Here is a 16,408-nt window from a genome sequence, read left to right as displayed (position 1 = left end):
TTAATCAGCTGAAACAACTACAACTAAGTAGGTTTCTGAACAAAAAACGTATTTACTGATCTATTTATTATCTAAAAGTACAAGGAGGCTGAAATGTGTTCATTTTAGGTCATTCCGAGCATCCGGAGATCTCATAATAATTTATTTTCTTTTAGATTAATACTCAGCGCTCCATAGAAAGGGAAAGTATTCACTCTTTAGTTTAATTTAAGAAGACAGAATGATGTCACTTTAGACATTCCTGTACATAATGTAGCATTAATCTCCTTTCAGTGCTCAATGCTATTTTCCTCAGTCATTTTAATTCCCAAAACTCAACCTTCTTCTCATTTGACACAAGCTGCAAGTTAAAAGTTTAATAAGAAAAGAAAAAAAACAGGAACTGATGCAAATATATTTCACATTTTTCCTGTGTCTCTCACACAAAGACATTTATCAGAAAAGTCTTGTTAGGGAACAGCTTAATAATTAAATTGGCTCAAATTCTTCAAAAAATATGTTTTAATCCACTGAGTGGAAAATTACAAAATGATATTAATTATTTCTTACGCAGGAAGAAAATGTTCAGTTGTTCTGCTCTTGATTTAATTGGCATATTCTGATTGCTTTCATTATTACCATTCTTATGCCTGCATCACGCTAGGTTTTTTCTAAATCATTTACAGTCATTTCCAGCACCCAAATTTAATAATAAAAAACTATTCAGTGCAGCAGCTTGAAATTCCCTAAGCTGATTTGAAAACTTTTCTGAAGTATATAATAAAAACCCGGATGTCGTCCACTGCCATATTCTATTGTCTCTAACCCTGAACAGTGAAATTCCCCATTAGGAGTAGAAAAATTGGAATTATTCAGGGCACCACAGGGGATGGGTCTGTTTGTTTTCCAACGGCTGGTGTATATCAGTTCTCATACTTAACAATGTCTCTCTTTTCATGTGTGTAATTAATTTGTCTCGGATGGGAACGTGTCAAGAAATAAGTTGTTAACTACTTAAAACTAGTCCAACTTCACTTCCCCCCTCCCACCCCCATGTTTTATAAATTATGTGATTGTCTCAAACACACAGCTTAAACATCCTGTAGGATTTGTCCTGAGATTGGAATTTACATAAATTTCTATTTATAAACTTAAAATAGAAATGGAGTAATGTCCACCAGCAGCAGTTAATATACTCAGCAATAATGAATGTGCCTTTTTCTACCAATTTGATTAAAGCTAGCCATATGTTTTATATGCAGACAGTTTAAAAACCCAAGCCAAAAGAACTTGTGGCTGAAATCCAAGCTTATTCTCATGATGTTAATATTAATCAGTGGTGTGGCTCAGATTTACTTAATTCACCTATGATTATTTGTTATGACTCGCAGTGCTTGTTAAAAGGTGCATCACAAACCCAGATCTCAATAAGACTGAGATACCATCAGATAGACTGCCACTGGTTACAAATAAAACACATTTAGTTGTTTCCACATTTTTTTTAAAACAATAATAATACTGAAAGTTTATCCGTAAAACACTGACACAAAACATGTCATCTAAGGGACTCTAAGCTAATTTTTCTCTGATGCCCCTATAGGAATAAATTAAAGCCTTGTGCCTTTAAAAGTCCCCTTTTTTCTGAGTAGAGTAGAGCTGTCAGTAAAATAATTTCTGAGTAAAGCAGTCCTTCAAGAAATGCTTTAAATAGATTTTTTATTCTTTTCTAAAGTTGTGCTTGAGAGCACTGGTAAAGAAACACAGCGAAGCTGCTTGATGTTTAAAATAGGATTACATTTTAAAATAATAATCTAAGTTTGAATAATGAAATCCTTTATCAAGACTAGGGACTCCAAGATATCTCACACTAAATTCAGTCATTCATAAAGTGATGGTGCTAAGCTGCATTGTAGCCACAGCTGAACCAACAGCAGGCGAAGCGGGTTAAGTATCTTTGCCAAGGACAAGATGAGTGAGATGCACAGAAAAGGGGCCAACCCATCCGTTGGCCTATCGGAACCCTACCTCCTGAGACACAGCAGCCTCCTTTCCAGATAAAAGATTAAAATGTTCACTCATTCATATAAAATGGGAAGATTATGGAGTAAATACAACCCTACCATGACATGGCTATCTACCTAACTAAACAGGCAGAGGAGGGATTCATCTTTCACCTTGTTTAATTCTTTTTACTAATAAAGTGGCAAGTTACTTATCACAATATGTAACCACAGCATTAATCAAAGAAAGAAAAACACTCTTTATGCATAAAAGCATCCAGTTTGAAGTGTGATAGGAGTTAAATCCAAAGACATGAGAATGCATTGAAAATGATTGAAAATGATTAAGAGAAGAGAGTTGTGGGAGGTGACAAGGCTATAAACGAGAACCGAAGCAGAGTGCGGGTAAGAGATGGAGGAAGACAATGAATGAAGAGCAGTGTTGGGCACGTTACTTTGAAAAAGTAATTAGTTATAGTTACTAGTTACTTCTCCCAAAAAGTAACTGAGTTACTAACTGAGTTACTCTACAATAAAAGTAACTAGTTACTAGTAAAAGTAACTATTGCGTTACTTTTGCGTTTCTCGACCCGTAACCCTCACCACCCAGCCCCCACCTTCTCGCTGTGTGTTTCTAAAGCCAGCTGAATAGAGCGGACGACAAAGACAAGAACCTGCAGAGAGTTTTGCATTTATTGCAACTCAACGTAAATGACATCAGGGGGGAACGCCATGTGAAGTTTTTTTTACAGGGCATTCAGATCTGGTAAGTATATGAAATTAATAACTGGGGGATGTCTAATTCTGAAATCCTGTGTGTTTGGGTTGTTATAGATACTGCAACATCTATCCATCTATCTATCTAGATGTACTGTATACTCTGTGTGTGACATAAAATATGGCTCTCCATCGCTGCTACAAAGGCCATCAAATAATGTTTAAAATAAAAAATACAGTAGGTTGAAAAGGCAGATTATCCATCCATCCATCCATCCATCCAGATTTCTCCCTTTCTCCATATAGGCTATCATTTGATCGTTCACGCTCTCCATAGTTCTCCTGTGGTGCGAGCACAGGGCGACTGTTGCACACCTTTAGCGAGCATGCGCGTTTCCTGTCGCTTGCGCGGTGAATAGTGCCGCCTGCGCTGTGCGGAGATGCAGGGGAAACCGTATGTGATGGGGAAACGCAGCTGGACGTAACATCGGTATTTCCATCTGGAAAACGCTGTTTCCTCACTCTCCATCTCTCTGTGTGTGCTGTACGTTAACAACCACCAGCAGAAACACCCACCTACCCAACTGACAGACGGAATCTTGCTATACATCAGCCATTCTCATCCTCCCCTCTCTCATGACAAGGCGCGCACGAGTCCTATCATGAAAAAAGGTTCATTATGCCACCTGAGTAACGCGCAGTAATGGGGTGTCTGCAATGGTAACTGCGTTATAGTTACAGTCAAAATAATTAGTTAGATTACTCATTACTAAAACAAGGTAACTTTCAACACCATTAGTCCCATCACTGATGAAGAGAAACCACACCCAGACTCTTGAGCTAAAATGAGGGAGAGACAGTGGGACTTTCATCTGAAAGAGACAAACTGTCAGTCTCAGATAAAACCAATTAGGTTTCTACCAGGAGGATCTCTGTCATGTTGTAATTTAGTTTAAGGAAGTTAGAGTTGAACCAGGCTTTAATTTGAGCATGGCGACATGAGGGTTGAGGAAAGGAGTTTGGAGTTAGGCTTACCAGATAAATAGAGCAGGTTTCATCTGCATAACAATAAAAAGATGTTACCAAGCAGCAGAAGGTAGACGATAAAAGGAAGGGAGCCGAGGACAGAGCCCTGAGGCATACCTGTTGTAACAAGGGATGAATCTTAGAAGAAGGACTTAAGCTGGGTGAACTAAGTACGGCCAGAGGTGTAGGAAGAGAACTAGTGGAGGTATGTGTGAATTATGCTAATCTATTGAGAAGAATGGAGCGACACAGCCATATTGAGGTCCAAAACGATAAGAATTAGACCTGAGTCGGCTGTCATCAGAGGTCATTTGTGAATTTCAGTGCTGTGGCACGGGTGGGAACCAAACTGGATTTGTTCATACAGGTTATTATAAGTTAGATGAAAAAAAATTGAAGCTAAAGATGGATTAACTTTATATTGACTCATTGGGTGGCTGAATTTGTGACCTTTAAGTTTTAATCTTCTTAAATAAAAACTAAAAAAAAATCCGCACACTTTACTCTTTCTTGTGTGGGTTTATCATATACTGTAGAACGTAGTAACAAAATTACGAATTTGCATTAATTTCATGCTAATACAGTTAGTCACATGTTGGACTATAACCTTCTGTTATTGACAAGACAAACATAATGCCAGCTGCTCCTGGGCCAACTCACACTGTGTCGGTTTATTTTTTTTCTTATTTTAGCAGCATGCAAGAAAACAGCAGAGTCCAAGGGGAAGCTTTAAATGCCTACGGCCAGCACATGTCTGCTGTATTTTTTGACCTTCGCACAATAGTATCAAAAAAGGCAAAATGTCATGCGTTTAGAGATGACTTTTCCACTGGGTTCTTGGAGTGTCTGGACTACAAATAGGAGTTTTTTGCAAACAGGTACAACTGTTTAGTTTTCAGGCAGTACTCTGAATGTTTTGGGCAAAAATATAAGCTTCCTGAATCCACAGCAGAGCATATGTTCTCAATTTAAATTGAATACCTGAACATTTATTCCACAGACAGTAAAGCCTGATAGCACAGTAAATATGTTTCCCCATTTTTTTTTTTTTTTTGAGACTGCATCTTAAAAGATCACGGGAGAGTCAAACACAGCTTGGGTTTTACGATACCATTGTTTTGTTATCTAGTTGTTCTCTTGCCTTGCAGCATTGTCACTGAGACTTTCATCCTTTCCACTTGAAGTGATTCATTCATGCAGGGGCAGGCAAAAGGACCTCAGGGGCCTCTGACAGCCCAGCTTGATGCCAGCCCTATAAAGCAGCAACACTCTAACCCACTGTCAAGGAAAAGCCTGAAATACACAATGGACATGATGACATGATACCCTCAAAAAAAAAAAAAAAAAAGATAAAAGACAAAAACACATCTTGAACTGAAATCCAAATTTGCCCTCTTCTATGATGTCCTGCATCTCTGCCTCATTGTTAGGATATATGAATTATGCTTAATATACATTTTGAGTGTAAATTTAAGAATGTTTCTTTGTAAATTTGACTCTTCAGTTCAGAGAGGAAAAAGCAAAGTAAAAGTGGATCACACTGTAAAGGAAAGGCTTTGTGTTAAACTTTCTCGACCCGATTCTTTCCTGAGAAGAGATCACTTAAAACAGACACTTTACGTACCACTTTAAAAGGTTTACGTACTAAATGACCAGAAAACATGACCACAGCTTTTACATAATTGTAATTTTGCTCAGACTAGAGAGGTCATCAGGGTCAGTAACAACGGGGCATATAAAGAAACATTTTATGCATTTCCACTGTCATACCCTGCCACTCCATGATGTAATGTCACATCATTACATCATGCACGTTTGTAAATGAGGAGAAATCACTGGCTCCAGCTATATCAAGATATTACTCAAGGACATTCTGAATGCACAGTGACAGAGCTATCTAATAAGAATAATCCACTCTGTCTGTGCTACTATTATATTCCAAAATCTTGTTAAATACACATTGAAGATAAGAGCTTTCTATCCTGACAGAAGAACTGTCCTAATTAGATGAACTGCTAAGGAAAACATTAGCCTTAACATGTAACGAGCACATACATGAATAATAAAAAATCCTAAGAACACTGAAATGGTCAAAATTAAAATGAGTTATTGTTTACCTTCAAGGACAAAAAAGAAGAGAATTATTAGAAACTGAGTCAGTTATTGTGCCACAAGTTTCCAAAAAACAAAACTACTTTAGAGTTAAACAAAAACTTAGAGACTCCTGGACACTTTCCATGACTTTAAAAAAGAAAAACCCAAAAAATCTAAATATGGTAATGTATACCAGACATTTATTCCAATAGTGTTTACTTTGTCCTTTTTGCGCTTGACTAGAATTCTTGCACTGGTGCGACTAGTCGACAAAACATTGTTGAACACCATCTACTGGCACAATATATATTGTCTAATATAAAAACATGAATAATGGTGAATATGATATACATTACATACCGTAAAAAACTCTTCTATCCCTATATAAGAATAACATTGCTGTCACTAGTAACCATTTTAGTTGAGCTGTGTTTACATGCATCTATTTCATATCTTTGCGTTTTTCACAGACTTGAAATCTTTGCTTTTTTTCATTGACATTATGTAAGCTATGGCTCTATACTCATTACTCATGTTTTACTTATTGCACCTATGGACAAGATCATATATCTGGTCATGTGGTCTATTTATGAGAAATATACACAAAGAATTTTGTTTACCAACTACGAGAATACTGTAAATGCAAAACGCAATAATGAACTGTAGTAAGGCAATAGGGCCCTATAATATGATTGGAAGACCTTTCTATGCAACCATTGTGAGCTAATATGGTAGATGTTTGTAAGGTCAGAGTAACTAGGCCCCTTTGAAATAGCTTTGTCTAATAAAGAAAAGAAAAAACCAAATATACCAAAACATATTTTTAGCACATAATGCTTTGGGGACGCCTTCAGATCCTGATGCAGTTTTCTAGACATTGGCAAAAAGATAAGTTGCAAAGTGAGAGGTCAGAGTAGGCTTACGACCTAAACCATGTTTAGATTTCCACCTTGAATTTCTACAAAAGAAAAATGAGGAACTATAAAAGCACTGGGAGATGGCAACCTCCACCAAGCAGTACATTTTTTTGTGACTTGGACCTATAGCTAAATCTTGCACATTTTCTGGATCCTTACAAAATTTTGCTAAATTGTTACTTGGACTGAGTTGCACCTTTGGTAAAAATGTAATTCAAATCTGTTCATAACTTTTTAACTTAGCCTGTACACAAATTGACAGACAAACACACAAATTTGACTAAAAACATAACCTACTTGGAGGAGATAAGAATAACTTTAAGTAAATACAGTTCTAATATCTGCATTCCTTACATATAATGCTGTAAGCATTTCTATTTAGATGTTGATAGATACATATATTGCATTAAAAAAGAGAAATCACCTTGAAAGTCAACTCTGCATTACTCCTGTATTTAAAGCACATAAGATTGCCTACAGGCTGCCATCAGTTATGAATTTGTCAACCAGTCTGACAACCGATTAACTCACTGCATCATTTGTCACATGGCGAGTCAGTTAATGTGTCAGCTAGGCGGGTGTACACACTGTTTAAAACAACCTCCAAAGGAACAAACCCTGCCCAGAGACATGTAGCACACATGTCCACAACAACATCTAGGTACTGGCAATATATTCATATCTGAAATATTAAATCCTAGCTAAAAGTATTTAAATCAATATGTAATTATATTTTTCATGTGGGTTTTTTTTGTAAAAGAAAAATAAAAAAAATGGTAAATATATCAGAAAATTATAAGAATAATTATATAATTATAAAAATTGCACAAAATTTTGAATTTTGATGTAATCCCCATAATTAGCCTAGCTGTTAAATAAATATAAATGATTACTAGCCGCATTACCTGTCTTCAGCAGAAGAGGCAAGCAGAGACAAGACCAACATAATAGGAATTAGAGGCCAGAAATATTTTTTTCAAAATTAAACAACAAATTTAACATGATCTGTGAACATACCTATTTTCATTAAAGCCACTATTAGTCCACAATTTTAGATCTAACTGCTTCCTAGGGCTTCTTCTTGTGTTCCTGATCTATTTCTATTAAGCAAAATGCGAAATATTGAAACTATATTTCTGTTTGTTGCACTGTAATTAGTTTTACTAAGCTATTCAAGCTATTTAAATTTTCACATCCCCAGAAGTTCTGGGCGAGGAGGAGGAGTAGCAACAATCTTCCAGTCTGACTTACTGATTACTCCCAAAACAGTTAATACCTACAACTCTTTTGAACATTTAACCCTTAATTTCCCTGATCCAAATTTCAAGGCAAGAAAACCTCTTCTTTTTGTAACTTTGTATCGTCCACCAGGTCCTTACTCTGAATTTTTAGATGAGTTTTCAGAGTTCCTTTCTGATTTGGTATTAAATACTGACAGGGTCATCATAGTGGGAGATTTTAACATCCATGCTGACATTGAAGGCGATAGCTTAAGAGCAGCCTTTAATGCTATCTTAGACACTATTGGCTTTGTTCAAAATGTGAATAGTCCCACGCATTCTCATCTTCATACTTTGGATCTTGTGCTGACATACGGCATAGAATGTGAAGAAATAACAGTATTTCCTCACAACCCTGTCCTCTCTGACCACTTTCTAATAACCTTCAGGATTACTTTAACAGAGTTCTCCTCCCCCAAAAGAAGGTTCAATTTTAGTAGATCTTTATCAGATAGTGCAGTTATAAATTTTAAAGAATCTGCTTCACTTTCTCTCTCCTCTGTGTCACTGAGCAGTGCTGCAGAGTGCAAAAGTTTAGCTTATTCCCCTTCACAGGTTGATGATTTTGTTGATGGGGTTGCTAGTTCTCTGCGTATTGCCTTAGACAACGCAGCTCCTTTGAAAATGAAAACCGTTAAAAATAGAAAGCTTGCTCCTTGGTTTAATGCAGAGCTGCGTACTTTGAAGCAAAATGCTAGGAAACTGGAGAGAAAATATCGCTCCACAGGCCTGCGAGAGTCCTTCCTAGTCTGGAAAAATGGTTTACTGCTGTATAAGAGGACCCTTTGTAAAGCAAGAGCAGCATACTTCTCCTCATTAATAGAGGAGAATAAGAATAATCCTAGATTTCTTTTTAATACAGTTGCTAAACTCACCCAGAGCCATAGCTCTGTTAAACCGTCCATTCCACCTGCTCTTAGCAGCAATGACTTTATGGGATTCTTTATAAATAAGATTGATCTTATTAAAAATAAGATCATAAGCACTCCTCTATCCGCGATTGTACCTGAGGTAGTCATGGAATCTGAACTGGGTTTAGACTGCTTTGATCCAGTTGAACTCTCTGAATTAGCAAAATTATTGTCTTCATCTAAGCCTTCAACTTGTATGTTAGATCCAGTTCCAACCAGGTTATTTAAGGAGGTATTCCCTTTGATCTCCTCCTCCATTTTAGATGTGATTAATCTATCTCTGTTACAGGGATATGTACCTAAAGCTTTTAAGGTTGCTGTAATTAAACCTCTGCTTAAGAAACCGTCTCTTGACCCAGATGACTTGGTCAATTATAGACCTATATCCAATCTTCCTTTCTTATCCAAAATTCTTGAGAAAGTAGTTGCCAAACAAGTTTGCGATCACTTCCACCATAATGAACTTTTTGAAGAGTTTCAGTCTGGCTTTAGAGCTCATCATAGCACTGAAACAGCTCTGGTGAAAGTCACTAATGATATTCTCATGGCCTCAGATAATGGACTTGTATCTGTGCTCGTCCTGTTGGATCTTAGTGCTGCATTTGATACAGTTGACCATAATATTCTTTTAGAAAGACTTGAATATTTTGTTGGAATTAAAGGAACAGCACTAGACTGGTTTAAATCTTATCTATCTGATCGAATTCAGTTTGTTCATGTTAATGATAGATCTTCAACACGCTCAAAGGTTACCTGTGGAGTACCACAGGGATCAGTGCTAGGACCAATTCTCTTTACTTTATACATGCTCCCAATTGGTAGAATTATTAGACAGCATGGGATTAATTTCCACTGTTATGCTGATGATACCCAGCTATATCTGTCTATAAATCCAGATGAAGCTAACCCATTACATAGATTACAGGCATGTCTTGAAGACATAAAAACCTGGATGACTCTTAACTTTCTGCTTCTGAATGCAGACAAAACAGAAGTTATAGTCTTTGGACCAGAGTCTCTGAAAAAGAAACTGATTAGCCAGTCACTTCATTTGGATGGGATTAAACTGATTTCAGATAATAAAGTAAAAAATCTTGGTGTTGTTTTTGATCAGGACCTGTCATTTAAATCCCACATCAAAGAGGTTTCTAGAATTTCCTTCTTTCATCTGAGGAACATTGCAAAAATTAGAAATATCCTGTCCAGGGGTGATGCTGAGAAACTAGTCCATGCATTTGTTACTTCAAGGCTGGACTATTGTAATTCTTTACTATCAGGAAGTCCACAAACTGTAGTTAAAAGCCTTCAGCTGATCCAAAATGCTGCAGCCAGAGTTCTAATGAAAATTAAAAAGAGAGATCATATCTCGCCTGTCCTGGCTTCTCTTCATTGGCTTCCTGTTAAATCAAGAATAGAATTTAAAATCCTCCTTCTCACATATAAAGCCTTAAATGGCCAAGCTCCATCTTATATCAGAGATCTGATTGTTCCTTATGTTCCTAACAGAGCACTTCGCTCTCAATCTGCAGGTTTACTAGTGGTTCCTAGAATTTCTAAAAGTAGAATGGGAGGCAGATCTTTTAGTTATCAGGCTCCTCTCCTGTGGAACCAACTACCAGTTTTAGTCCGTGAGGCAGACACCCTGTCTACTTTTAAGGCTAGGCTTAAAACTTTCCTTTTTGATAAAGCTTATAGTTAGAGTGGCTCAGGTTATCCTGAGCTATCTCTATAGTTATGCTGCTATAGGCTTAGACTTTTGGAGGACATAGGGACCCCCATTTCATCATTCTGCTTCATTCTCTCTCTGTTCTCCTATTCTGCAGAATCTGTTAGTTCAATCTCTAACCTTCTGCTCTCTCTGCTTTTCCTCAGAGTAGCTTTGCCTCGTCTGTTCCTGTTTGGCTGTGACGTCATCCTGGAAAGAAACATCAGCTGTGCTGCTTCTATCAACACCCTTGTTTATAGATGTTGGAGATCGGCCTGTTTTCCAGTGTGGTCCTGTTTCTCTGACCGTGACTGAGTGGATGTGCTTTCTTCGTCCTCTGGCATGGGAGCTGCCTTGGAGCTCGTCTGCCTGGCTGTGTGTTTCCTGGACGGGGCCGCCTTTTACAGCTGCTTTTTGTATCTCTGCTTCTGTCTCCTTGAACCCCAGTCGGCCTCGGCAGATGGCCGCTCACACTGAGCCTGGTTCTGCTGGAGGTTTCTTCCTGTTAAAAGGGAGTTTTTCCTCTCCACTGTCGCTACAAGCATGCTTAGTGTGGGGGATTGTATTTGAGTCAATGAGTCAATGCAATCAACTGGTTTTCCTTAGATAGAAAACTTTGTATCAATTTGATCTGGTTGAACTGTAAAGTGCCTTGAGATGACATGTGTTGTGAATTTGGCGCTATATAAATAAACTGAATTGAATTGAATTGAATAAATACTAAATACAGCTTATAAACCAAGTCCTTTCTAGTATTTCGAGATGAAGTGGTTTAATAAATTGAGGAAAGGTTTTTTGAATGAGAAAACCTTATGAGTGCTTATACTTCAAATATAATCAATTCCGATTACACAATAATGTGTTCATTGTGAACTTGAAATGCTGTTGCTCTGTTACAGATATCACATTCAGATAGATGTTTATGTTAGATGAATTGACAAATTCTACTGATCAAATATTACAGCATTGAAAGAAAAACTTGTTTCCTTACCAACTGGCCTTGGTAATTAATGAGAACTGGGTCTGATTGTCGGGTGAATGGTGCTATTAGTCGAGATAATACATTTATATAGATAAACCTTACCTGAACTACTTTGTGTAGTCAGGAAAATATTGAATTTAGATCATAAGCATCTAAACAGATTGAAACTTTTAGCATTAAAAGTTATCAAAGCATAATAGTTTTCTGTTTCTTATTTTTGGTTTTCCCTTATTGGGTTTCTGATTGACTTTTATATGTTTTGTAGATTTGTTTGTGTACCCCTGTTCAGTTTATGTGTGATAAAGTTTGTAGCTGTCTTTGACAATCCTGATCTTATCTCCGCTGCCAAGTCATCACCCACCAATATATATAATCTCCTCGGCTGGCTCTGTTTTGTGTCAGTTCCTTCTTCTTCTCATGTTTCTACGTCCTACATGTTATTTTTGTTTGTTTTGAATTCCTGCCTCTGCAGACTATTTCTCTTACATTTTTTTATGTGTACAGAGTGCTTGACAATTTTGCTGCACTATTATTTTGTTGCATCATATGGTTCCAGACTAACTGACATAAAACATTAACTTTTCTTTAGGGAATTTTTCCAGAAAACATCATTATAAACTCCTCTTTTCCATCTGAGTTGTAGCTTATAGGTTCTACAGCCAACTTCTGCAATAAATAATACAAAGTAATTTCTCTTGTGTTGCTGTTATAAAACTAAATGTAAAAGAGAGAAGATATATATGTCCCATGTTAAATTATTGAGCTCAGCAACTGAAAGGATTATTGTTCATGAGAGCATCAGAGATAGATATTTCAGGGTTCCAGCATATTTTACAGATGTTAGATAAGATACAAATGCTCTGCTTTCTTCAGTTTCTTTAAGTTCTTGTGTATCTTTTGTAATAAAACTACAGCCTTTTGCGTAATGGGCCACCCTCTAGTGATATTGGAATATTAAAGCTAGGAGGTTCAGATAGATAATCTGAACAAGTCTCTCCTTCCTTCTTCTACTCTGTTTTATAAGTTCCATGGCAGAACTAGAAAAAAGGGGCAAGTTAAACCTGAAAAATAATAATAGTAATAACAGAGTTTTCAGAGGTGTCTTTTCTTTGCTGTGTCCAAATTGGTTCCTCTGTTGGTTATCTTAATTCCCCCCCACAAGAGAAACATAGTTTGACATTCTTTGTCACATAAACAGCAAGTCACCACACTCCCTCCTTCATTACTTTCCACCCTGCAAAGTAATGCATACACTCATTAGTAATCTCAGCAGGTGTTTGTTTCTGGCCGTTGTTGTGGTCCATTTAAATACACACATGCCCTGATTTTCATTGTTTTGTGTTTTATTGATGACCAAGCCTTCAGAAAACATGAACACGGTAAAACACTGAATAACAATGACTGAGGAGTAAACAGGGTGACTTCTCTGCTGAATTTTCTTATGTTGTTAGGTGAAAATTAAATATTTGGAACCCAGCATCCAGTATAAATGTTTTACTTAGTCTTTTTAGATTAAATTACACTTACCTGATCAGACATATTTTTTGTCATCCTATGTAGCATCTATCTAGAGGGGTTAATGTGTCCTTGTCTTTGCAAGTACCTCTATAGTTTTGCAATCTGCTGGTCCAAATTGGTTTGCTATCAGATTCCAAAACACAAAGAGAGAAACCGTAATTATGCAGCAGTGCAGTGTTGCCAGTGGCCTCCAGGGGTGCTAAACCTGGAAATTAGTCTAGTGCCCCCAGTGGCTAAAGGTTACATAGTGCTGCAATAAGAAAAACATCATAAAGCTTGCAAGGTGGAGTGTTTGTTGCAGGCAGAGACAGGAGGAAATAAGAATCACATCACACACATTGCTACCAGATTATATGAGTATATGACCATTAATTAGAGCACTGCCAGCTGTTGTAAATATGCCAATGTATCAGTTCTTGTATGTGGTCATCATGGCATAACCTGCTTCAAATTCTCTGATAATCAGTTCTAGACAATGCACACTGGTCACACATCATAAATCAGATACTACTTTTGCTACCAGGGTAGTGATCTCATAATTATATCTCAATTATTCGGTAATCAGGAGAAAAAATTACTATAAAAAAATTACTGCGACAACGGAGCAGCATGCAGTTAATTTTATGCAGTTATGAAGACAGAATATTTTCTAAAAACAATATCTGTGCTTCAAAAGCACTAAAGGTGACCATCTTCAAAACAAAGGCAACCTGCAATCAGGCATCTTCCAGGAAGAGCAGCTCAAGGTTGATTTGTAATTTTATTTTTTTATCTGTTTTTGTTTTAAGATTACGATTAAGATGGTGCTATGATGTTTTCATTGAGTGTATGTAATGACCTTTAGAAAATAACTGCACAGGAGTAACTGGAAATATTTTCCTCCTCCCTGCTTGGTGAGTCTGCTTGTATGCGTGAGAATCAGAGTCATGCTGTGGCACAGGAGCTGATGGATGAGCTCGTAACTGTTTTAAACACTCAAATGAGCCTGCAGGAAGAAGATGTATGACCTATCAAACGGCTCAACCTTGCCACTAAAGTGAGGCTGGGACTGATGGATAATAAAAACGTGGCTACTTGTAGGAATTCAAAAATGGCTAGAGGACAACTGTAAATCACCCCATCAGACTGTTTTACTCACTCCTTATAATCCTAACTTTTATGCTTTGGCAAAGTCTTCCTAGTTTTTTTTGAGCAATGATGATCCATTTCGGATCCTTCTCTGGTATTGCTAAAATAATTGTTTCTTAAACTTGTTTCTTTCTCTCCTTCTTTACAGTTCTTCATCCTACTTCTACTGATTTTCTTCTTGGAAATTCTGTCCATCATGCTTTTCTTCATCTACCAAGATGAGGTAAGACACCTTGATTACTCTAAGTTACGTCTGATTATTTTCTCTTCCAGCACATGAGAATTAATATTGCTGTGAATGAGGCCTGTCTGCTCCCTGTCCTTCACAGGTCAAACAGATGCTCATTTCTCAGATTGACCGTGACATGTAAAATCACAGGCCTCCATAGCACTGAGGTTTTTGGAGACTCTGGTAGCAGAGCTGAGCTTGTCAGCTTTCTAAAAGGCTTAGTGAAAGTGCTTGGGAATATTTTTCTTAAATGTCACGAGAGCCAGGGGATGCTCCTGTCGTTTTGTCACAGTCAGTCGGAAGTAAATAGTTTCCTTTTCTTGTGAATAAATTTCAGCGTATCTCAGTTGATTTATTCTCCACCTTATTTCTTGTAAATAAGAAAGGGAGGTGAAAAAAAAAAAAACTGGATAAGAAAGTGTTGTGTTTATTTTTTATGCCTTGCTTTGCTTAGTTTTGAAACAAAAAACATAATTTTTAAGTTAAAGCAGAACATTTTATAGGAAAGCAAAGACAAACGTTACAGACAGAATAGAATATGAAATTTAATCTCCACTGAGATTATATGAGGTGAATAATGGATATACAACTGAATGCTATGCAGGTAAAGGGTGAAATGATTAGATAATCAAAACTGATATATAATATAAAGTGATATAATACCACAGGCAACATTATTTTAACATTATGTGAACTGAAAATTCTATAAAAGATGACATAAGCAGTGTTGTTTTTCATTGGCATTTAAAATATTTGCACAATTTTTACATTTTGTAACCTCTGTAAGGCAGTGAAAACATTTTGTCATAAGTGACTAACTGATCTTTTTTCTCTTTATTAGTCATAGTGGAAGCACAGTTATTGGAAATTTTATATTACAAATAAATATCTGTTAGCGTGTTCAGCTGTGAGCATCTGAACACACATCAGCTGTGGGTTTTTTCTGCATTTATAGAAAAATGTATCAAGCTAAACATTTCGAGAGACTGTTAGTTTTGAGAAAATAGCGCAACATAAGTTTGGATAGGGAATCTATACACTGGTTTAAGGTCTTGTATTAGATTCTCAGTTTGATTAAGTGCTGGACCTTGACTGGCCCTTTCTTATCAATAAATTTACGTTTGATTAAGAACAGTGGTTCTCACCCCTGGTCCTCAGGGCCCATTGTCCTTCAGCTTTTAAAATTGTTTCCTTTCCAGCATTCGTGACTCACATGAAGTATTACCACCTCAGCGTACTATGCCTCCATAAGCCGATCACCAATTAATTTAAGCCAGGTGTGCGGCAGTTGGTAAACAGTTAAAGCGTAGATGATGGGACCAGAGAACCGGGGCTGAGAATCTCACATTTAGACCAATGCATTGCTGCTCTCGTTATATTTTGGGCTCTAATCCTGCTGGTGTGATCTAATAGCGTTTCTTGCTTTTCCCTGATGCTAAAAAATAACTTCCCATCATTGAGAAGCTGTTACTGCCATGTTTCAGGGTCTTGATAGAGTATTCAGGGTGATTAGCAGCTGTGAATTTTCTTCCATGCATTACATTTTGTGTGAAGGCTAAGCAATTTCATCTGTCCCTTCTCTGAAGAAAGCATTGTTCTCAACACGTTTGGTATCCTTTACATCAGGGGTCCCATTCTTAGTGTAATTGCAGTCAGACTGCGAGAGCATTTAACAAAAAGCAGAAGCATCCACACCTGCCTGTATGTTTGACAATTAAGATTCACAGTTTGTCAGAAGGAAGTGTGTGAGCTACCACTCGGGGACGTTACTCTTTAGGAGGTACACACAACAAACGCTGGGCGTTGCACAGGGGAACAGATGATGGCTGTTGTGTCCTCAGTAGGGAAAGCAAACCATTAATGCCAATTTTGAAGCTTTAAACAGTTCTTATTTTCTTGTTATCCTCCCTACAAGGTGAGAG

The 16,408-nt window shown here is 37.1% G+C and overlaps 1 protein-coding gene across 1 annotated transcript in view; it reads left to right on the top strand.

Moving 5' to 3' along the window:
• Positions 1–14,480, top strand: part of LOC119774683 (tetraspanin-9-like) — a gene marked incomplete at its 3' end in the record, with an annotated part of 123,153 nt that extends 108,673 nt beyond the window's left edge. Inside the window, exon 3 of the mRNA XM_038272326.1 lies at positions 14,406–14,480. Within this exon, the coding sequence (XP_038128254.1) occupies positions 14,406–14,480 (75 nt within the window). The remainder of the gene's footprint in view (positions 1–14,405) is intronic.
• Positions 14,481–16,408: the final 1,928 nt, after the last annotated feature.

The sequence above is a fragment of the Cyprinodon tularosa genome, unplaced genomic scaffold (genome assembly GCF_016077235.1).
Source record: "Cyprinodon tularosa strain WSP-4 unplaced genomic scaffold, ASM1607723v1 ctg823, whole genome shotgun sequence".
Classification (NCBI taxonomy): domain Eukaryota; kingdom Metazoa; phylum Chordata; class Actinopteri; order Cyprinodontiformes; family Cyprinodontidae; genus Cyprinodon; species Cyprinodon tularosa.
The sequence above is the reverse complement of the archived record's forward strand: the minus strand, read 5'-3'. Positions and strand labels throughout refer to the sequence as shown.